At 42.3% G+C, this 23,766-nt stretch overlaps 1 protein-coding gene across 1 annotated transcript in view; it reads left to right on the top strand.

Moving 5' to 3' along the window:
* The first annotated feature begins 1,520 nt into the window (after window positions 1–1,520).
* LOC138755588 (neural-cadherin) overlaps window positions 1,521–23,766 on the top strand; it is a 283,392-nt gene continuing 261,146 nt past the window's right edge. Inside the window, exon 1 of the mRNA XM_069921840.1 lies at window positions 1,521–2,681. Coding sequence (XP_069777941.1) covers window positions 1,703–2,681 — 979 coding nt within the window. The 5' untranslated portion in view covers window positions 1,521–1,702. The remainder of the gene's footprint in view (window positions 2,682–23,766) is intronic.

The raw sequence follows: 23,766 nt of genomic DNA, 5'->3' as shown, positions 1-23,766 counted from the left end.
CTTGCATCTTCTTTCTTTGGCTTGGCTTCGTGGACGTCAGCTGCAGGCTCGTTTGTGGCTGACAAGTCCGATGCGGGACAGGCAGACATGGTTGCAGCGGTTGCAAGGGAAAATTGGTTGGTTGGGGTTGGGTGTTGGGTTTTTCCTCCTTTGTCTTTTGTCAGTGAGGTGGGCTCTGCGGTCTTCTTCAAAGGAGGTTGCTGCCCGCCGAACTGTGAGGCGCCAAGATCCACAGTTTGAGGCGATATCAGCCCACTGGCGGTGGTCAATGTGGCAGGCACCAAGAGATTTCTTTAGGCAGTCATCGTACCTCTTCTTTGGTGCACCTCTGTCTCGGTGGCCAGTGGAGAGCTCGCCATATAACACGATCTTGGGAAGGCGATGGTCCTCCATTCTGGAGACGTGACCTACCCAGCGCAGTTGGATCTTCAGCAGCATGGATTCGATGCTGTCGACCTCTGCCATCTCGAGTACTTCGATGTTGGAGATGAAGTCGCTCCAATGAATGTTGAGGATGGAGCGGAGACAACGCTGGTGGAAGCGTTCTAGGAGCCGTAGGCGATGCCGGTAGAGGACCCATGATTCGGAGCCGAACAGGAGTGTGGGTATGACAACGGCTCCGTATATGCTAATCTTTCTGAGGTTTTTCAGTTGGTTGTTTTTCCAGACTCTTTTGTGTACCTTAAGTAATCCCTATGCCATCAGTGCTCTGTGATTAGTAAGGGATTGCTTAAGGTGGTAGGTGAGTGGGAAGGGAAGGTTGAGAATCACTGCTCTAGACCCAATTGTTACTGAAATATTTTCCTTGAGAAAAATTGTCATTGGCCCATTTCCTTTGGAGTTATGAAACCGTTCACATAACGAGTCAATTAGGTACGATTAAAACAGTGGTTTTCAAACTTTTTCAAGTATTTTCTGACTATTGAAGGAAACCGATGGAAGAATGGAGGATTTTCTCAATATTATTTTATTGTTTTCCACTCTTATCAGTAGGGTGGCATTGACCGGCCATTTAGATGGAGTGATACAATATAACCTTTAAAAGACATTTGGATAGGTTCAACGTTTGTAAAGGTTTTAAGAATTATGGGCACAATGCAGGACTTGCTCAAGAGGTTACATAGGTCGACATGGACGTGACACTGTTTCCTTACTGAATAACTCTATAACTTGTGGAATTGTTGCATTATGCTTATATTTATCCAGAATTTTTTAGACATAAATAACATGATTTAACAGGTCAGACAAATAATCGTTGAAGTATATATATACACACACACATGGGTCGTCAAAATTCCACAGCCTGTCACTCCAGTGTCTTTGCGGAGCAGAAAAGAGCGTGGTGAAGTGACACCCTGGAACCACGCTGCTGTCACCCAGGCGGTCCTCTCATTGGCGGCTTGCTGTCTGGGCGGAGCCCTTGTTCCACTCGTACCCTCCTCTGAGCCGCTCCGATTGGCCGAAGCCGTGGATGGCTCTTCCGGGCGGGCGGGGCTGTCCATGACGGACAGTGGGAACAATTGGAGTCGGGAGCGATCTGCACCCCGGCTGCTTTCGCCCGGCTGGTTGCGCGCGGGAGAGTCCGGAGGCGAAGGTGTTCACCAGTCTACGGGTTTCGAGCACTGGACTTTATGGCAAACAATTGCTTCCTTCAATAATAAGCAGTGAACTCTTGGAGTTGGTGGACAGAGGCGAGCTGGTCATGCTTCTCTTGCCTGGTGTCCGGCGCTGCATTCCGGGTCTCTATCATCCTCTCTGGCTTCTCGCTGTCGTTGGACGAGTACCGGACTCCTCTGGGACCACACTGGTCTTCTTCGGCCACGTGTTTGAAAACTCTTTGCCCGGCACCGAAGTGCGGGTGGGCAGCCTCTCCGGCCGACGGATCTGCCCGCGGCAGCCTGCCGGCCCTCGGCTCGGCGGGGACGGAGCTGGGGCTTTCCAGCTCTCGGAGGGCTCCTTCCACCGCGGCGGCCGGCTCCTGCTCCGCACAGCCGCGCCTTTGGACCGGGAGGCGAGGTCGCACTACAGCCTGACCCTGAGTTGCTCCTCGGCCACCAGCAGGTCAAACCGTCCCTCCGCTGTCATTAATATCAAGGTGGGCGATGTGAACGACAACAGACCGAAGTTCGCGACAGAGCAGCCCGTGAGCGTGGAGGTGGACGATCTGCTTGCGCTGGGCTCGGAGATTGCCCGAGTGACGGCAACAGATAGAGATGAAGGAAGAAACGCTGAAATCAGCTACCTTTCCAGTTCGCCAATCCCGCAACTTTTCGTGGTCCCCCGGAGTGGTCAGATCCTGGTGGTCGACTCCCTGATGGGAGTGCCACCCTTTCAACTCACCGTTTACGCCCGGGACCGGGGTGAGATCGCTCAGCTCACCGGTCCTCTGACTATCCTGGTGAACGTGAAGCCCAGGGGTCTGGCGGCGGCCGGAGGGAGGAGAGAAATCCGGTCGGCGCCCGACGAGGTGTTTTACTCGGTGACCGTCTCCGAGGGAGACAAGATCGGGAGGATCATTTACACCGTTCCCGACTGGAAGTTTGCAGGACGATGGTTTGAAGTGATCGCTCCGGTGGATGCGCCCATCCAGGTCGAAGGGGACTCGGGCAGAGTGTACTTGGCCAAGAGGCTTCGCACAAAATCGCCAATCGAGATAACAATTAAAGTCAGCAGTGAAAAAGGTGAGCGTTGCGAGACCCACACACACCAACTATTAACTGCCCCGTATTCAAGTGAAGTCGCCCGATTTTGACTACCCAGGGAACATATGAAGTTCACCTCATGGTCGACAATGGGACTGTTTCACTCTCTGCTGTATTTTCAAAATCAGTTCCTGTAAAATCATTGCAGTCCAGCCATATTTATTTGACATTAAATTAGCTTATGCCCCGCAGACCAGAGTCGAGAAATGTGGTAGATATTTGGGGGGGGGGGGTTAAAGTGGATTTCAGACCAAATAAAAAGAGAAAGATGTAGCAAATTCCATAAGTTTATAAGATTTCCCAGATAGGAGTTTAGTCGTTGAGTGCAAACGATCATTAATTATCATTTCAATGCATTAATTCAGAGGATATCTGTACCTTGAAGCACATGAAAGGTAAAGCACAGACATATAATAGGGTCGAAATCTTAGTCCTTTGAGATCGAAGGTTACTGACTCTTTTGGCTCTTCATTGAGAGGTGCCTTCTGAAATTGTTCTGGTCATGCACCTTTATTGTTGTCGGGAATAAGAAGATCGTTGCTTTGTGGACGTTAAGCATTTGATTCATTTCCTCAAATGTCACAATGAAGAGATTGGGAATGATTTGGAGCTCAGCCTCTGCACATTCACATTTATTGTTAGAGTATATAGATGACATCACATACAACCCTGAGGTTCTTTTTCCGGCGGGTAAGGTCCCATTTATTGACAGTGCAAAAAAAAAACCTGACTCCAAGTACACATGTAAACAATGAAAGAAATGTAACTCTAGGTACATGATTGCAATACCTAGAGAGAAAAAAAATCAACCAGGTGCAAAAGTAAGACTCCTTAAATGAGACCCTGATTGAGCTTGTTGTTGCGGAGTCTGATGGTGGAGGGGTAGCAGCTGTTCCTGAACCTGGGCCTCTTTCCTAATGGTAGCAGTAAGAACAGGTGCTGGGTGGTGTGGCTCCTTGATGATTGCTGCTGCTTGCTTTGGGCAGCGTTCCCTATAGATGTTCTCAGTGGTGGGGAGGGTTTTGCCTGTGATGTTCTTGGTTATGTTCACTGCCTTTTGCAGGTTTGGGAGCATTGGCGTCCTCATGCCAGACTGTGATGCAGCTGGCTAGCACACTTCCACCACACATCCATAGAAATTTGCCAAGGTTTCCGATGTCATGCCAAACTTCCGCACGCTCTTAAGGAAGTAAAGATGTTTGTGCGTTTATTTGTACACAATACCATAAGTGTATTGGGTCCAGGGAAGATCGGCCAAGATAGTGACTCCCAAGAACTTAAATTTGTCCATGCTCTCCACCTCTGATCCTCCGATGATTACTAGATCATATACCTCTGGTTTTCCCTTCCTTAAGTCAACAATCTGCTCCTTGCTTTTGGTGATATTGAGAGTGTTATTGTTGGTGCACCCTTCTTCCAAGCTCTCAATGTCCCTCCTGTATGCTGACTCAATGCCCCTCTTTATACAACCCACTACAGTGGTATTGTCAGCAAATTTGTACATGATGTTTTTGTCTTACCGAGTCACAAAGACATAGGTGTATAGTGAGCTGAGCAGGAGGCCAAGAACGCAGCCCTTTAGTGCTTCGGTACTGATGGAGATATTGGAGGAGATCGTTTTGCTATTCCTCATTGATTTTGGTCTGGAGGTGACGCAGAAGTACAGAAGGAAATTACATCTACACCTCTATGCAATTGCCTTCTGCATGATGCTGTTTTCTGACTGGAATTGGAGTCAGTGGAGAAAAACATTTTCATCTTTGAACACCAAAAAATTGTAGATGCTGGAAATCTAAAACAAGAAACAGGAAACGGCAGAAACACTCAGCAGATCAGGCAAATTCTGTGGCAAAAGAAACAATTAACATTTCCGATCCTCATCAGAACCTGCTGCATTTTTCTACCACTTTCTGTTTTTATGTTTGTTCCTGTTCAATAGATAAGCTCAACTCCATCAAGAAACCTGTTGGATATGAAGGGTGAAATTGTGATGGGGACAGATAAACTACAGTACTGGGGTGATATTGCAGTCTTACTCCAGGTATCTTGCATTAAAATTGGATCTGTGGCAGGAAAATCAGTAGGACACAATATTCCAGGTGTGTTCTCACCAGAGCCCTGTACAAAACTGCAGGAGGGCTTCTCTACTCCTATACTCCAATCCCCTCTTTATGAAAGCCAACACACCATTCATCTTCTTCACCACTTGGTGAACCTGCATGCTAGTTTTCAATGACTGGTGAACAACTATGCCCAGATCCCTTTGCATTACCCCATTCCCCAGCTTAACTCCATTTAAATAATATTCTGCTCTCTTGTTTCTGCCTCTAAAATAGACAACCTCGCATTTACTCACATTAATCTTCATCTGCCATCTTTCTGCCCACTCCCCTAACCTGTCCAAGTCCCCCTGCAATTTCCTGACATCTTCCTCGCTCTTTACACTACCACCCAGTTTAGTGTCATCTGTGAATTTGCATATGTAGTTATTTATCCCCTCATCCAAATCATTTATGTAAATGATAAACAACTGAGGACCCAACACCGACCCCTGAGGGACACCACTCATTACATTCTGCCATCCAGAAAATGACCCATTTATCCCAACCCTTTGTTTCCTATTTCTCAACCGACCATCTATCCATGCTCCTTGATTTTGCTAACTAGCCTCCTGTGTGGGACCTTACCAAAGGCTTTCTGGAAGTCCAAGTACACCACATCCACTGGCTCTCCTGAGTCCACCTTCCTTGTTGCATCCTCAAAAAATTCCAGGAGATTAGTCAAGCAAGATTTTCCTTTAAGGAACCCATGCTGACCAGCACTGATATTATTATTCTTTCCTAAGTGTCTGTTACTTCTCCTTTAATGATGGATTTCAATATCATCAGGCTGACCGGTCTATAATTTCCCATATTCTCTCTCCCTCCCTTCCCTGACCAGAGCGAGCTCATCGGGCTGCAGCTCCATTTCCCTAACTTGGTGCCTGAGACGCTGCAGCTCAGCTCACCTAAGTGCAGACGTGGATGTCCGGGAGGCTAGAAGACTCCAGGACCTCCTATATCTGACCCTGAGAACAGCAAACTGCACTCACACACATCCCTTCTTCCCCCCCCCCTTCTCCCTACAAAGAGAAAAATAAATAAATAAAGCGATCTAGTCATTTATTTATTTATTATATGTGACAAATATACAGCCTTACCTTAATCCAGACACGCCCGACCTCAGCTTATGCTCGCTGAAGTCTCTTGAGCCAAAGCCTCGAAGCCCCATTCATTCACTAGGCCACTCACTCACTGGGCTGCTCCTCGCTGGCTGCTCCTTTGACTTACCCTCTTTTTATTGGCCCTTGACCAATTAACCCCGTCACTTTCACTTCGCTCCTCCTTCTCACAACACTACCCGAGCTCCAGTCGCCACCTCCTCTGACCCGCCGCCCGAACCAAATTTTAAAATGTAGACTTACTTATAGCACAGAAATAGGCCCTTCCTGCCCATGAGTCTGTGCTGCCCCAATTACACCTGTTTGACCTACAACGCTATAAGATTTTAAAGGGTGGGAGAAAACTGGAGTGCCAGAGGAAATCCACGCAGGCACAAGGTGAACATACAAACTCTTAGCAGACGCATCGGATTCGACCGCTTATTGCTGGCATTGTAATGGTGCTAACTGTTATGCAAACCATAAAAGCTAGTCTCTCAATTCAATGCCTATAATCTGCAGCTTTATCCTTGTTGTATTGAAAAAAACAGAAGGGGTATGGAATGATTCTTTAGCAACACATTCTTCTGTAAGTTGAGGAACATCAGTGGGAAATAAACAATGGTCCATGTTTTGGGCGAGAACCTTTCATCAAGAATACATTTTTCTCCCTCAGCTGCTCGACACTGAATTCCTCCAGCCGATTGTTGCTTCACATTTCAGCATCTGCATTCTCCTGAGTGCCATCCTTTTAACTTGGGTGCAAACATGCTTTTCTCAAGATGTGAATTTTAATCTCGACCAAATGTGACTGACTATAGGATTTCATATCATCCTTTTCCTCTTAATAAATTGATTTTCTTAGTTTGAATGTGGATATAAAAACTGGGGATTATTACTGAAAGCCCAATACCAAAGAAGCAAAGATGAAGATATATTACCAACATTTTGGGCTTGAGCCCTTTATCAAGGTATGTGAAATGTAGGCAGGTGCCTGAATAAAATGATGGGGGAGGGGCAGGGGGAAGAAGACAGGATCACGGGTAAGTGGAAGTAAGTGGGTAAGGGTGGGGGAAAGGGGAGGGGTGGATGGCTCTGTGAATGGAGAGGGCTGAAGGAAAGGAGACTGCAGGATGGGGAAGAGAGGGAGAATGGGCATCAGTCTAACAGGAACCAAAGAAGTCAGTTTTAATCCCACCTGGTTGGAGAGTGCCCAGATGGAATATTAAGTATTTCTCCTCCAATTTATGGGTGCCCTTTGTTTGGCAGTGTAGGAGGCCATGGACAGACATGCCAATATGGGAGTGGGGTACAGAGTTGAAATGGTTGACCACTGGGTGATCCCTGTCATCGATGCAGACAGAGCGACGGTGCTCAAAGAAGCGATCTCCCAGTCTGCGTCTAGTCTCTCTGATGTCGAGAAGGTCCAAATGGAAGCACCAGATGCAGTAAATGACTTCCGCAGATATACAAGTGAAATGCTGCTTCACTTGGACTGTTTGGGGATTTGATTAGTGGCGAGTGAGGAGGTGTGAGTGAAGTGCGGCACTTCCTGTGGTTACCGGGGGAGGTGCCAAGGGGGTGATTAGTGGGAAGGGGTGAGTGGGTGAGGAAGTCACGGAGGGAGGGGGCCCCTACAGAAGGTGGAAAGAGGAAGATAGAAAATGTGGCTGATGGTGGGATCATGTTGTTGATAATGGAAATTGCAGAGGAAAATGTATTTGAAGCAGTGATCCCACTGTTATGTGGGATCCAAGGATTTGGAAATCAAGTTGTTAATAGTTAAAGTTTACAAAAGCAAACTTAAAGCAAACAAAAGGTACATAGTTTAAAATTATTTATTTCTAATGTCACTTAACTCACTTCTCTGCCAATTCAAGTTCCTTTTTGAAGGTGCTGAACATGAAATGAAAATAAAAACATGGCTGATGAAAGAAAGAGAACAATGCATTTGGTCGAAATCTCAAATAAAATGCAGGAAACTGTCAACAGGTCAGAAGGCATCTGACAAACTGAGTGTTTGCAGCTTTTCCTGTTTTGTTCCCAACATCCATTTATCTATTCTATAAAATCACTGCTTTCTTTGCAAATTGCTCACTTTTCTTCTTTTTATTTTGCTCATTTGTTTCTTATAAATGGAAGAGTAAGGTGATTTCCTCCCCCACCTCCCAACTGCAACTGAAAACACCACATACCTGATCTTGTATAATGTTCAGCCACTATTCCACAAAATTTGCCACTTGTACCACTTGCAACTTCCAACACATGAACTCTTTTGTGGATAAGGAAATATTTGCGACTTGCCCCGTCCATATTTTGCTCGATCATTTGAATTAATGCGTGGAATTACAAAGGAATCTGTCATGTGATTATCCTGCAACGTATTCTTGTGTAACTTTATTTTGACTGAGGAAAAGAACAGAAGGATGATTCGAGTGAGGATAGAGCCACTTGGAGATAAAGGGGGGAGGGGCATGTGTATGAAGGTAGGGGAGGTCCTTGGTGAATGTGAAGTCAGTGCAGAATAGGCTCATGTGTATTCAGATAGTTGTCTTCAGGTCTGAGTGCAATATATCCCCAGGTTGCTACAGGAAATTAGGGAAAAAAATTTCTGGAACATTGGATTTTGGTGAGAAAAAGCATCAAGGTATATGTTTCCTACAGTCTTCACACATTAGATACTCAAGACATGTGAATGGCGTTTACTTCTCACCATTAACAGATTCACTTTGTACTAATGTTGATGCTTTACTTTTCTTAATAAAGCACTGACCAACGAGCTTTATAGATAGCTGTCAAAAATAATAATTTCATCTCAGTCTCTGACAGAGATCCAAATGTTTGGCTTAACTTACAAACTTATTATAAGTGAACAGTCACACTTCAGATTTAATCACCCTGTTAGTTTTTGCTCACATGATCACGCGCTCCAGTTAGCAAATACTCCTCCAAGCAGGAATTGCTGTGATAAGTGACATCATGCAAAAAATACTCAGGAAAACGATCTAAATACTGTTACGTTTTGCTATACGCAGTCATCTTTTTTGAAAAAAAATGTGATTACACTGAAGCAAAGTGAAACCCAAAAGTCTGCAGATGCTGTAATTGTAGTGAAAACACAGAAATGCTGGAGGAACTAAGCAGGTCTCGCAGCATCCATAAGAGGTAAAGATAACAACAGACACAACCAAAACCCCTCCACCACCACCCACCTCTGGCTGGCAGAACTTATCCTCACGCTCAATAACTTCTCCTTTGATTTAACCCACTTTTTCTAAGTCAAAGGGATAGTGTTATGAGTTCAGAGAACCCTAAAACCCAGCAACAATAGAAATGCACCAAGACAAAAGGTTACTTAAATTAAAGTTACTTTTAATTATCTTTAAACATGGAAACAGGATCACACTTTAACTTATTACTATTAACTTAACCCCCTTCTAATTCTAAGTGCACATGTATGTAATATGTATGTGTTCAGAAAAGTTGTTTCATTCATAGTCCAATCTCACTTCTCATTCTTCCAAGTTCACTGGTTGAAGGCAATTCTTAAACTGCGCACAAAATTTAACATTTATTATTTCACCAGACTTTAGCTGCTCAGGAAGGTTCTTGTCAGTTTTCAGAGAGAGATGTGTTGTTCGCTGGACACCCACGACTGATTCTTTCTGAACAGCTACTTCAGTGTCTTGCCGAAGAAACTTGTCCCATCAAGTTTTCCAGATGATAACCTCCTTTCAGGCCACCACAGAAGTTCCTTTTTGTTTCCCTTTTCAAGTGAAACATTTTGCAGCCAGCCATCTCCTCTTGTATGGACCACAAGGGTTATGACAACCCATCTTTGACAACCCATGCCGGCCACCCCGACCACTGCTACAGCCCGCGCCAGCTGCCCCACGGTATGGGGACTGATATCGAGCTATTGGGAGAGAGTGGGGCAGCGGGATCAGTGTGGGACATCCCCGGGCTGACAGCCCGCACTGGCTGCCCCTGCCCTGACATCCCGTGCCAGGGGGGCAGGGGCAGCTGGGAGGGGAGCTGTCAGGCGCTGCCAGCTGACTGTCATCCCCTTAGCAGCCGCTTTCAGATGGCTGCATTCAGATGGCTGGGGGACCACTGTGCTGTGGCGATTATCCGTCTCGGAGGAAGGTTACAAAGTTCGCCTCAAAGGCACCTCCTGCACATTCAACTGGCCTCCCGACAGCTGCATATTGCCATAATGTGTGGCTTTACAAGCGGAGAATTTGGCTACCTGAAAGTGCCTTCTCTCTCTAAACCACATGACCCTCTTAGAACAGTAAACTGCACTCAGACAGAGGGTGACTCCGGACCTAATCTTCTGAGTTTGTTCATCTGTTGCTTTCCAAAACAACAATCCATTACTCCACAGCAAGTTCAATGAACACCTTCAAAGTTTTTGCAAAGGCACCTGGAGCCTAGACTGTGTGGCTTGAGCAGAGCTCTGGCATTTTAAATGAGATCGGTTTTGAAGTGTTTGTATGTGACCTACACTTAAAAAAAAACTTGCCACAATTTATCTCCTTTAAAACATATCTATATAAAATATCAAATATAACATAATCTATCACAATAGTCATTTTTCCTGCATGGGCCTCAGCTGTGTTTGCCTTTTTGGCTATGTGGATCAATCCATGCCACAAACCTACACTAGCAAGGTCCCTCAACTCTTCCTCCACTTCATTGCTGCCTCATACACCCATGGTGCGTTCCTCAACTTTACCCACTTTGCTCCCGACTTCCACCCTGACCTCAAATTCACTTAGTCCCCTTTCTCGATCTCTCTGTCTCCATCTTGGGAGACAAACAGGACGGGATTAACTTTGACCTCTATGTTAGCTCCCACTCCCCCTATCAATACCTATTTCTCCTTTCTTAAAGCTCTTCCCCCCGCCTTTCTCTTTGCCTCTATCTTCAGATCTGTAATCACACAGCCACCCCCTCCCTGATCAATTCTCACCTTTCCTGTCCATGTCCAATTATCACCCTTTGTCTGTTGGGTCTATGTTCCTCCCCCTGCCCTTTCTTTCCTTTTCCCATCCTTTTAATTCAGCTGCATGTCTGCCTTTTACTCATGCCTTGAAGAAGGGCTCAGGCCCGAAACGTCACTTGTACATCTTTACCTCCTATGGATGCTGCGAGACCTGCTGAGTTCCTCCAACATTCACGTGATTATGGTGAAAATGTTTTCAATTCCTAAGTGTAATTAATTGAAATTCAGACCATGATCTAGGATGGAATTAGAATTGAATAGGATAGTAAGAGTGAAAGGGGCCAGGAGAGGAATTTACATGAGAGGCTGTAATATTCCACTGGGACTTCTGTAACCCAGAAACTTCCTCCCCCTCCTTGACCTCCTTTTTCCATATATTCTTTCTCACTTCCTCTCACCCACCCTTTTCCTCTTTCAACTCACTTTTCCCACACTGAATCCCATTCCTTCCCTTTTTCCTCTATCCCTCACTTTTCTCACCTCTCCAACCCATCACCTTTGTCCATCCCTTTCACTTCCTTTTAAAACAGGAAATCCTGTTGGGGTCGAGTGCAATACACCTAAGTGCTGGAGAAACTCGGCAGGTCTCGTGGCATCCATAGTAGCCAATGTTTTGGCCCTGAACTTTGAACTTCCTCTTCAACCCATTCTCTTCATACATTCTCATCTCTCTCTCTCTCTCTCTCTCTCTCTCTCTCTCTCTCTCTCTCTCTCTCTCTCTCTCTCTCTCTCTCCCATTCTATCCCCCCAGTTAATCTCCTCCTCCTCAGGGTCTCAGGATTTCAAGTGATTCAGGAATCTGGTTTAATTGTCTGGCTGCTTACTATTGAGAGGCTATTAACATTCATTGTTCAGTCTCTCCCTTGTGTCATTTTCACTGGTGTCTGTGGAATCACAGTCCAATCAGGAGTTACCTTGTGCAAAGGGTGCTTCAAAATTCTTTGCATATTTTTTAAAAAATGGTGGAAGTGATATAATTAAACTAATTTGCAAAATATTTTTGTTTTGAATTGTGTATATTTGCATTGAAAAACATAAAGATTGTTTATGCCTTTTGTTTGCACATCAACAATTAGATTCTTCCATTAAAAATCTTTTTTATAAAACATGTTTTCATTTGTTGAATATATTTACAAAAATTAACTAATAGTTTTCCAAATGCTATTCATTTAGTGGGTGGTTTTCACCCAACAAGCTTCAAAACATTTTCTCCTAATAAATAATTCAAAGTATGTTTGCAGGATTATGACACCACTACCATATCAGTACCAAAACAACTAGCTGCAATTGAGCTGATTATTTTATTCATGGCAAAATCTCCGACAATGTGAATTTAAGAATGTGCATCTAACCGGTTGCAAATATCGGAATAAATCTCTCTTCCTTCAAAGAAGAGCTTAGCTGATAGAAACACAGGCTATTTCTGCTCAATCTTTTCTATAGAATATTTCTGTGACATTCAAAGTTTCTTGAACTCTCATTTACATTTATATAAAAAAGTATAAAGCTTTTAACATGAACTCAGTCATTTATGATTTTCTAGCAATGATGGTCATACCTATATCTTTTTTAAAAATTTTATTTATACACAGGTACTCCCAGACTTGCTACCTATGTGACTTGTGTCCATCTGCACATACAATTGAAAGTTTTTAAAAAAAATAAAGAAAAAATATTAAATTTACATGGATTATGTTGTATTTCACAAACTATAACTGGGATACAGGGCATATAAGATCCAAAATGTGCGTACTTGGCTTGTTAGTCGGCGTCCTGGAATCCATAGGCTGGGTGCGGCCATCTTGATTCCTGTGTGTGAGTTTTCAGTTGACATATACATGGGGGTTTTGCGTATTGTAGTTCAGTTGGCACATGTGTGATAGTTAAGGGCGCGAATTTAATATTGTTAGGGTGCTTACCTCTTGCACATGCGCCGACCACCATGAACCCACCGCGCATGCGCCAACTGAAGACTTGCGCACAGGAATAAAGATGGCCACACCCAGCCTAAAGACCCTGGGACACAGACTAACAAGGCAAGCATAGACCAGAATGTGGAAAGATTCACCAAGGTTGATTGACAAATTCAGGAAGCTTTAAGTTGTTAACATCAAATCTACGATAGAAAAAAAAAGGTTTGATTGAAAATTTTGCTTTAAAACATGGGTACTCCACACGTAATTTCTGACTTGCATCCATTTCAAGATATGACCAATCCTTCAATCCTAATTATAGTCGTAAGTCGGGGAGTATCTGCACTGCTTTGGAATTGTATTGTGTTGGTAATAATTTATTAGACTCTATAACCTTTAGTCTACAAATCCAATAAAAACATCTAGTATCATAACAGTTTTGGGCCCCATTTCTAAGGAATTATTTGTTGGAGTTGGAGCGGGTCTAGAAGTGGTTTACAAGAATGATCCCAAGGATGAGAGGGTTAACATGAGTGGAGTTTGATGGTTCTGAGCTGTACTTGCTGGAGTTTGGAAAGATGAGAGGGGGGATCTCCCTGGAACATACAAAGTATTGAAAGGGCTAGATAGAGTGGATGTGGTAAAAATGCTTCCAGTAGCAGGAGAGTCTAGGACCAGACAACACAGCATCATAATAAAAGGCCATCCCTTTAGAACAGAGCTGAGAAGTTTCTTCCGCCAAAGGATGGTGAATCTATAGAATTTGTTCCCACAAACTGCTGTGGAGACCAAGGCATGGGGTATATTGAAAGCAGACGTTGTTAGGTTCTTGATTAGTAAGGTTATAAGGAGAAGGCAGGTGAATGGGTTTGAAAGGAAAAATGCATCAGCCGTGATCTGTATGGTGGAGGAGTCTCGATGGGATGAATAACTTAAGTCTGCTCCTAAGTCTCATGGTCATTTCTAGTACTCACCACTAATTTTTATTGTGGATGAATTAGTTTCATGCTTTAACCCTTAAACATAAGTTCAGGCCTGGTTATCACAACTGTTAATGGAGAATGAAGTGTTGGCCTAGATAAGCCAATTACCAATTTCAGTTTAATACTGGGATGGTACAGAGGATAATGCAACACTATTACACAGTGCCAACGACCCGCGTTCGAATCTGGTGTTGTCTGTGAGGAGCTAGTCCATCCTCCCTGTGTCTGCGTAAGTTTCATCCAGGAGCTCTGGTTTGCTCCCTCCCTCCAAAGATATATAGCGTTAGGAGATCAGTTGGTCACATGGGTGTATTTGGGCAGCGTGGCCTCGTGGTCTAGAAAGCAATTGTATCTCTAAATTAAACAATAAAAGTACTAATCAAATCTTGCTCTCGTCTCATTTCCAGCCATAATATTGAGGTCACAGCATTTGAATGAATCCACCCCACACCAGCAAGGTGTTATGATTTTTACTATGCAGTGAATCTTGAGAAGTGCCCGATTAAAGTCATGTGTCAGGACTGACCTTTTGAAACAGTTTCCGATTTTCCATTCTCCCACTGTGCACATAACATTAATCCTGAACGTTTGCCAGATTCAGGTAAGCCACGAGGTTCAGGAACAGCTCAGTCATGGACTCACTTAAGGACTCATTTATGCAATTTATTCATTTTAAAAAATCTGTCTTTCAGTCAGTTTGTTTATATTCATTATCTGTTTACAGTTCTTTATGTGTTTACATGTATATGCTGTGTACAGTTTTATTTTGCATTACCAATAAGTTGTAATTCTGCTTTATCTGCAGAAAAAAAAAAGAATCTCAGGGTTGTATGTGATGTTATTGTACTCTAACAATAAATCTGGAATCTTAAAGTTGCCAGTTTGACCAGTGCATCAGGAGTTGAGCCCTACTGACAGCAAACCTACATCACAATCAGAACAGCCCGGTTATTGAATGCAGAGCGGAATTCTTGGAATGTACAAGATGAATTGCTATTTTTGATTTTTTTAGATCTGACAATGGACAGAACATTTGAGATAAAACATTTCCATCGTATTCCCATATCTTCATACATAAATAATAAATCAATGCTACGAATTTAATTTTCTGTGTAGGAGGGAATACAGGACCACAAATATCTGATTTTTTTTCTGCATCATTGCCATTCTGTGATGTGGGAAGCAATTGTGGATTGCATACTGATAATAGGGTGCTCGTAAAATACATATTCAAAAAGCAAACGATTAAAGTAAATCCCTTGCATAGCAACATCCCTTTCAAATTTTGAATACTAATGGGTTGTTAATTAAAACCGTATTCAAACATCTGTGTTAAAACAACAAGCCCTATACTCATGCAGGAAATTTTAATATTGAAAATGTCTCAAGTGCTTTTCTTTTGCATAATAATAACAAAACATATGTCTATAATGTTGTATGATTGCCTTAATGTAGTGAGCCTCCACTGATTGGCTTATGCCAAATCAGTAACAGCACCAGTCAATTCTCAACACTGATGTGTTACGGTATCTATGACTAACTTTGTAATATTAAGGTCTAATTCAACTGATTAAAAGAAAATTTGTCTATTTTTTTATCTAAGTGATTCCCTTTCTATGTACTTAGCATTTTCTCCAATTCCATTTGGTATACCAGCACCAACTCTGTTGAACCTCTCTGACTAACTCTGAAGAACTTTGGAGGGTGGGGGGGATTAGTCCAGCAGATTATGGATCTCAGCACAGAAACAGGCCCTTCGCCCTGCCATATCTGTGTCAACCCTTGTACCAATCTATACAAATCCTATTTATCAGCACCTAGTCTGTAGGCTAACAGGCCTTAGAGATTCAAATGCTCATTTAGATACTTTTTAAATGTGATGACAGCCCTCCAGCTTCAGACAATACATCCAGATTTCTATCACCCTCTGGGTGCAAAGATTAATGCTTAGTTCCCTTCCAAAGTCCTTGCTCTTCACCCTAAATCTTTAGACATCTCTACCATGGGAGAAATTGTTACCTACCATATGTAAATGGACCATAATGATTAAATAGCCACTTGTTTCAAAATGTACAGGGATTGTAGGTTCATTAGGATATTTGGTCGGCACAAGCTTGTGGGCTAAAAGGGTCTGTTACTGAGCAGTATGTCTGAAAAAAGATAATGTTGTATACCTTTATCAGGACCCCCTCCCCAGATTCTCTAATCTGAGGTAAATCTCCACAGAACAGAAATATTTAATCCTAGGCAATATCCCAGTGAATCTCCTCTGCACCCTTACCTTTCACAATTGCATCATTCTTGTACGTGGTATTCCTGCAATGTTTTATGAAGGTGTACCAAGATCTCCCTGCTCTTGTATTCAGGTCTTTGATTAATGAATGTGAACATCCCATATATTTTCTTCACTAATTTATGTGCCTGCAGTACTACATTTAAAGATCTTTAGACATACATCAAGGTCACTTTGTTGCTGAGAACTCCCTTCTTGTATGCTTTCCCCCCCCCCCCCCCCCACAAATGCATCACCTTACCCTTGATCTCTCTCAGCCCTAAGTATCTCATTTATAGTTCCCGTATATGTTTCAGGATTTTTATGAACTCTGACAGAGTTTGGTGACTACAGCCACGGAGGTTTAATGTTGGAATATGCATGAAGGAACCTGAGGAAATGACTAAAAGCTTTCGTATACATGGAGAACCATGTAAAAATTTCCTCATGTCCTCTCTACAGGTTACAATTGCAGTTGTGCAATGTATTCTGTTCCGGTAGATGATGTCCAGGTACATCCTGATATTTGGTGCAGAGATGTGGCATTGGTACGGGTGGGAGGGGGAGAATTGGGACTCTTTACTTGCAGAACACTAGTGGATTCCCTGTCACATCAAAAATTAAAGAACAGCAAAGCTATTTTATCATTGGATTGCATTTCTCCTTTTTTTTCCTCCAGTGTTCTCCATCCATTTCTTTGATATTGGTATCTTGGTGGAGTATGGTCATAATTGTCCTCTACTATTCAAAATGCCGCTGTCCAACGATTGATGATGAGTACAAGCAGCATGAAATTCAACCATTCAGCAGATAAAAGGTCATTGCAGCCAGGCCCTAACTTTTGTACAGCCAGGTGTGCTCAGATATTGGGGCTTTAACATGAAAATCAACTAATTTACATGTTAATACTTACATTAGTCAAGATTCCTTTATTGTCAAATACTAATACACAAAATGTAATATTACACAAAATTTGCCAACTTTTTCCTGATGTAAAAGCTCAAAAAGGGACACCACTGGTATTGCCCAGTGCCTCCAACAAAAAGAGGAAGAGAACATGAGATTTCCTTCAGAGACACTGAGTGCTTGTGGATTAATCTCCAGTGCATCTACAGTCTCTGCAGCCACACCACCTGAACTTTTAGATCCAAACCTGCAATACAATCAGGAAGCTTTCTGTGCCTACGACCAGTTCGGGAGCCCTTCTCCTTCTCGGCACCCTCTTGAATTCAGGTCCCAATGCCTGGTTCCCACGAGTCAGTCTCCAGCAGCCCACATTCGGGTCTGCATCCTTTAGCTGCCAGTCACAAGCAGCCTGTGTGAGTCCTTGTACCCCTCGCTGGTTTGCTGCCTTGGTCACTTTCCCTAGAGGATCATCTTTTCAGTAGGAGGGCAATCTCCCACTCTGGTGCCCTCCTCTGGTCTGCTGATCCTCTGGAGTTCATACCCCCTTGTATTCTACTGCCAAGCAGGAGTGCTGACATCTTGGGCATGGACCTCTGATGAATCTGGATATAAAAAGAAAATAACCATCTGCCCCTTTCACAGGCTGTTTAAAGCCTGTATGGGGCTGTCTGGATCACAACTAGGCAGTAGGACCCTGTAGAGGACTACTGGATCTCTGCTCCCTGCTCCTAGGTCCACACCAGCGGAAGGGCTGTTCTTACAGTAGCTCTGGCAGTGCCGCCATTTTAACATTTGTTCTCCTGAAGAACTGAAGATACCAAAAGGCTCATGTTTTAGTTCAACTCACCTGAAATGTTGATTCCAGAAAACTTCACAGAGAAATGGCAAGCCAACAATGAACCATGAACTATTTGTGAATAAGATGTGAAAAATATGAATTGTGAATTTCGATTAATTTTGTATACCCAAACTCGTATTGAGGAATATTTCAACCCAATTCTGTACTTGCTCATTGCCTACCCAATCCAATGCTCAGGAATGGGAGCCCAAGATGATTTTCTCTCTCCCTGTTTGCTGAAGCCAATTGTCTCCTAGGTTTCACCACCTGACATCAAATAATTCCACATGGACAAACCTTGCCTGGTGACCATGTCAAGAACATCTCCATAGAGTTAAACAGGATTGTTTCATTGAAATGGCAAAGATCAAGTTGTTGTTGTCCATATTGGTATCCATAACATCATTAAGATATGTTTTACTGAGAGGTTATGAACTGCTAGAGTTTAAATCAAAAGGCCACAAAGGTAATAATTTCTGGATTACAACTTGAGATGTGTAAATTGGTGCATACTCAACAAGCTTTCAACCTTTGAAAGCTGAAAGTGTAGTTCAAAGACTAATGGGGGACATTCCAAAAATTAGTAAGTTAATTGGCCACAAGGGTGGGTTTGGCAGATGCGTGCATGCTTGTGGGCCAGTAGGGCCTCTTACCCTGCTGTATCTCTAAATTAAAAAAATTAAATTAAGTAAGCTTCAATTCATGTCACCCTGACATCATTACTCTGGGAGGGGGGGGAGGAAGGGAGTGGTGTCATTGGGGCAGGGTTTACTCAAATCTAGCATCAATATAGGGACTACAGTGGTACAACCAGTAGAGCCACTGCCTCACAGCATCAGGCACCTGAATTCAATCTTGACCTTAAGTGTCAGATGAGTGGTGTTTGCGCATTCTCCCAGTGACCTCTAGATGTTCCCATTTTCTATCATATCACTAAGATTAATTAGCTTCTGTAAATTGCTACCAGCATGTCAGTGAGTAGAAGAATCTGGGGAAAGAGTCGATGAGAACATGATGAGAATAACAAAAGTGATTAATGTAGGATTAATGTTATTAATATTAATTATCAATGGGCCAAAGAGCCGGATTCCATTCTGTGTTTCTCTGTCTCTATTGTTGGGAACAGTGTCCTTGGTGAATTGATAAAACCATAAACAAAAGAGCAAGGAGAACGGTTCAGAAGAAGGGAAATTTAGAAATCTAAAGAGGAAGAATTGGGTAGTAGTCTGGGAAATGGGAAAGATGATCATAGCGTGAACATCGGTCAATGACGAGGAAAGGTAGGTAATTTGAGCTGATGTTAATTGGAGTTTAGCAATATTAGTTGGTCTATTAAAACTTGTAATCATTAGGAAACCTGACGTGTTACTGAGAAATCTAGAACTAGGAGGCATTATTATAGAATAAGAATTGCCATTCAAGATTGGGAGAATAAGGGTTGTGAGTTTTTAGCATTCTCTAGCCAGAGATCAGTGGAGGGTGAATTATTGAACATATTCAAGCCATAGGAAGACAGATTTTTAATCTAAAGGAGAGCTGAGGGTATTTAGCTTGTGATTTGAAGTAAGCACAAATAAAAGATGTAAGATTAATGACAAGAATAACAAAGTCATAACATTTTAGTTTTGTACGGTGTCAATCCCTGCTTCCAGTCCTTTCTTTCTTCCTCTGTTCTGAGTTTAATTTCTATATTTTAATTTACAGTTAATACATCTTCAATGGTGTACTTCTCTCACAATCAAAACCTTGTTAAACTAATACTGAGTATTGGATCTGCATGAATAAGGGCTTTTCTTTTGTGAATGCATAAATCTGGGAGCAAATCATGTGTGGTGAGGTGGATGAAGTTGTTTTTGAGGAGGAAAGACGTGGTGGGGTAAGAGTAAGTGCCAGACTGGGATATGAATGGGCAGAGATCCTGGTAGACAGCTACATTGGCAGAGTGGTGGGGGTTGAGGATGAGGAATCAGTTGCTGGAGGTTGAGAAGCAGATTTGCGAGTAGTTGGAACGGGGCGGGAGGGAAAGGATGTCGGAAGTCAGACTGGAGAATTGGCATTTTGAGGGAGAAGGGTGGAGCATGTTGATTAAATAGCTATTGAAGCAGCATGAGGGTAGGTTCACACTGAAGCCGTAGTGGTGCGGGAAATGAATGTTTAGGTTTGTGAATGTCAAGGACAGGTGGTCAGACATTTGATTTGAAAAACCTTCACAATTCCTATTCTACCTACATTATGTGCTCCTGATCCAGCAGGAGTCATGGTGTGGCAGTAAAAAATTAAGTGGATCCTTCAGCTACTTTTTTCCCTTTCCTGTCTAAGTGCAAACACTAAATCATAATGGAGTCATAGGAGAAGCGAGTTGGTGCCAATCTGGTTTCAAGCTTTAAAACCTTCTGAAATGAATGGCCCAAACTACTTGGAAGAAAAGGCTGAACTGCTTGTTAATCTTTAGAACAGACAAATAAAGTTATCAATAGACTGCAAATCAGCAGGAAAATTAAATGAGTAAATTTGCATATTGGAGGGTAAGAGTTAAGAACAAATGTATTCTAATGTTATTAATGTTGTTGAATATCCAAACTATTAAGCTTGTCTCTTGTGCAATTTCCATTCTTTGAACAAAAAAAAGGTCAACGAGATTGGGGATCTGATGTGTGAATACGTGGTCCTCAGAGATTATTCAGAATGATCAAAATGCATGGACGCTCAATGAGTAATGATATAATGGAGTCAGATAATTAAAAACTATAATAGCTTGAACTCAGAAAATGTATTCATCAATGCAAAGCAAATTACACAGGGAGAATCCCATTGTCATAGTTACAATAATTATTTTGTATTCCTTTCAATTCTTTGCAGAACAGTTAGGACTTCACTGAAGCTGAGAATATGTAAATTTCTAAGCTTATAAAATACAGCCCAACCATGTTTGCTGGGAACTTGGAAATAATCAATGCAACAGACCCTCTAGGTGTGGATGTAAAACATGTTTATGGTTGGCAGTAAAACAACTCTGTCTCCCATTGATTTTTAACACAGCTGTCCATGAAGATTTGGGAGTCACTGAAGTGTAAATGTTCCCTTCTCCAGTATTAATTGCTGGCAGGCATCAGTTGAAGAGATTCTTTGCCATCTAGCAGATCTGATGGCATCATTAGGCCAAGTAGCCAGCAATGTTTAAACAGCTTTGGGCAGTAAATCAGGAACATACACATTAGATGACTCAGTCATGATCTTCCAAGAATTATGGTTCTGGAGGACTGGAAAATTCCAAAGGTCATTCCACTATTTAAAAAGAGAGGGAGACAGCAGAAAGGATATTGTAGACCTGTGGTTGGGAGTCAATTTCCAATGATGAGGTTATGGAGTACCTGGAGGTGCATGACAAGGTAGATCAAAATCAACATGGTTTCCTTAGGGGGAAATCTTGCCTAATGAAATTACTGCAATTTTTTTTGAGGAAACCGCAAACCGGCTAGACAAAGGAGATTCAGTGGTTGTTTTACATTTACATTTGGATTTTCAAAAAGCCTTTGACAAGGTGCCACTCATGAGGCTGCTTAACAAGATGAGAGCCCATGGAATTATAGAAAATATACTAACATGGAGAGAACTGATCAGTAGGTGGGCTATCGGTTACTAGTGGTGTTCTGTAGTGGTCGGTTTTGGAGCCACTTTTTATGTTGTATGCTAATAATTTGGATTGCAGAAAAAATGGCTTTGTGGCTAAATTTACAGATAATATAGAGATAGGTGTAAGGCCAGGTAGTGAGGAGGAAACATGGGCGTCAGAAAAACTTTAGGAGAATGGGCAAAAAAAAGTGGCAAATGAAATACAATGTTGGGAAGTGTATGGTCACTAATAAAAGGAATAAAAGGTCAGGGTATTATTTGGGTGGGGAGATAATTCAAAATTCAGTGCTGCAAAGGGACTTGGGAGTCCTCGTGCTGAATACCATAAAGGTTAATCTCCAGGCTGAGTCTGTGGTGAAGAGGGATTTTGTTTGCTCACCAACCGTAGAGCATGTGAAGGAAAGGCCTTTGTTTATGGGTTATGATTTTCTGTTAAATACTGGGCTAATTAGTGTTTTGCCTGAAATTGCAAATAAACCTTCAATCAAAATACTTGTTGGCCCATCACACATTTGGAGTTTAATGTATCCAAAGCAACATCATTCAATTTAAAAAGCAGATAAATTTGTGTAATTTCAACTGATTTCCCTTGTCTTTTCTAGTTCCTGCAAAGACTGTAGCCTGCAGGAACTAGAACCTTACACTCTGAAGTTTCATTGTCTTTAGGTGTAATATGATAGAAAATATTGGGAGGACAAAGTTGGGGTGCAATGGGGGTGAGAGGTGGTGGTGGTGGTGGCTGGGTGGTTAGTTGATTAAATCATTCTTACCCTGGAATGCTGGGTCAGTGTTGCTTTAATCCCATTGAAAATTGATGAAAGTTGATACTTCATTCTTACAAATGGAAATAATTTATTGGGGGTATATATTATTCTGCTGGTTGTAATTATACAACAGGGAACAATGATTATGAGAGATGTGCAATAAAACTCTTTTATAAAAAAAAATTCTTGAAGACATTGTCAGCCTGAAAATAAACCCAAGAAAAAGTTGGAATGATTTTGGTTTTCTTTCTTCACTCAGATATTCAAAAATACTTAATATTGTAATCACTCTTCCTGAAGATTGTGTTGTATTTTTTCTGTATTTATATAGACCGTGATATTGACAGAATAAGGGACTGAAATACTTGCTGGTTCTTTCATAAAATGGAACAGAAACCTAATATATAGGACATTAAAATTAATTTCTTTCTTGAATGTGAAAAATGCTTGAACAGGATGTCTAACGACCAATTGAGATACAGTATATATTCTCAGTAGCTTGCACTCACTATCAGAACTAAATAACATTGCCATTTCATGTCAACTCTATAACAATCAAGGAGATAAGACCTGTGAAATTGAATTTGTGTGCAATTAAGAAGCCTTCATTCATTGAACCTTTAAAACAACCATCACACTGTTCATTTGAATATCCAGAACACTGGCTTTCTAATTGTAGGTTTTAATAGGTTGTATTAGTTTATTATATAGGCAAGGGGGATCAGTCTAGGCATCAACGCACATTGGTCTGCTGTTCCACATGCTTTAAAACAACACACTGTTGAAAGGAAAACCGAACAAGTCATGGCCTTTGATCCCGTTGTCAGGCTACACTTTGAAGAGGAACAACTCTCAGAATCAGAACTTATTGTAGTGAACAAGTCATGAAATTCGGTGCTTTGCAGCAGCATCATTCTTGTACATTCATTTCATACCGTCTTACTACATCGCTGTAAGAAAAAATTAAAATAGTAGTGCGCAAGAAGTCAGGCAGTGTCTGGTTCAAAATTATTGATTATTCAGGAATCTGATGGTAGTGGGGAATAAATTGTCCTTGTGCCATTGAGTGCTCATCTATAGGCTTCTTCTGTACCTTTATCGTGATGGTAGAAAATTGAAGAGGGCATGGCCTGGGTGGTGGGGTCTTTGAGGATAGAGGCTGCTTTCTTAAGACACCTCCTGGTGTAGATATCTTCAATAGAGTAAAGTCTGGTGCCAGTAATATTCCAGGCTGAATTACCAACCCTCTGCAGTTTATTCTTGTCTTGAGATTTCATACCAGGCTGCGATGAAACTGGTCAGAATACTCTCCACTGTACACCTGTAGGGGTTTACAAGAGTCTTTGGTGACATGCTGAAATTCCTCAGATGCCTAACAAAATATAGCCGCTGGAAAGCCTTCTTTGTGATTGCATCAATGTGGAGGCTCAAGGACAGATCCTCAAAGATGTTGACTCTTCCCCCCCCCTCCCCCAGAAATTTGAAGCTCTTGACTCTCTCAATGTATTGAGCCCTTCATGAGGACTGGGTTTGGTTCCCCTGACTTCC

Source organism: Narcine bancroftii, chromosome 2 (genome assembly GCF_036971445.1).
Source record: "Narcine bancroftii isolate sNarBan1 chromosome 2, sNarBan1.hap1, whole genome shotgun sequence".
Classification (NCBI taxonomy): domain Eukaryota; kingdom Metazoa; phylum Chordata; class Chondrichthyes; order Torpediniformes; family Narcinidae; genus Narcine; species Narcine bancroftii.
The sequence above is the reverse complement of the archived record's forward strand: the minus strand, read 5'-3'. Positions and strand labels throughout refer to the sequence as shown.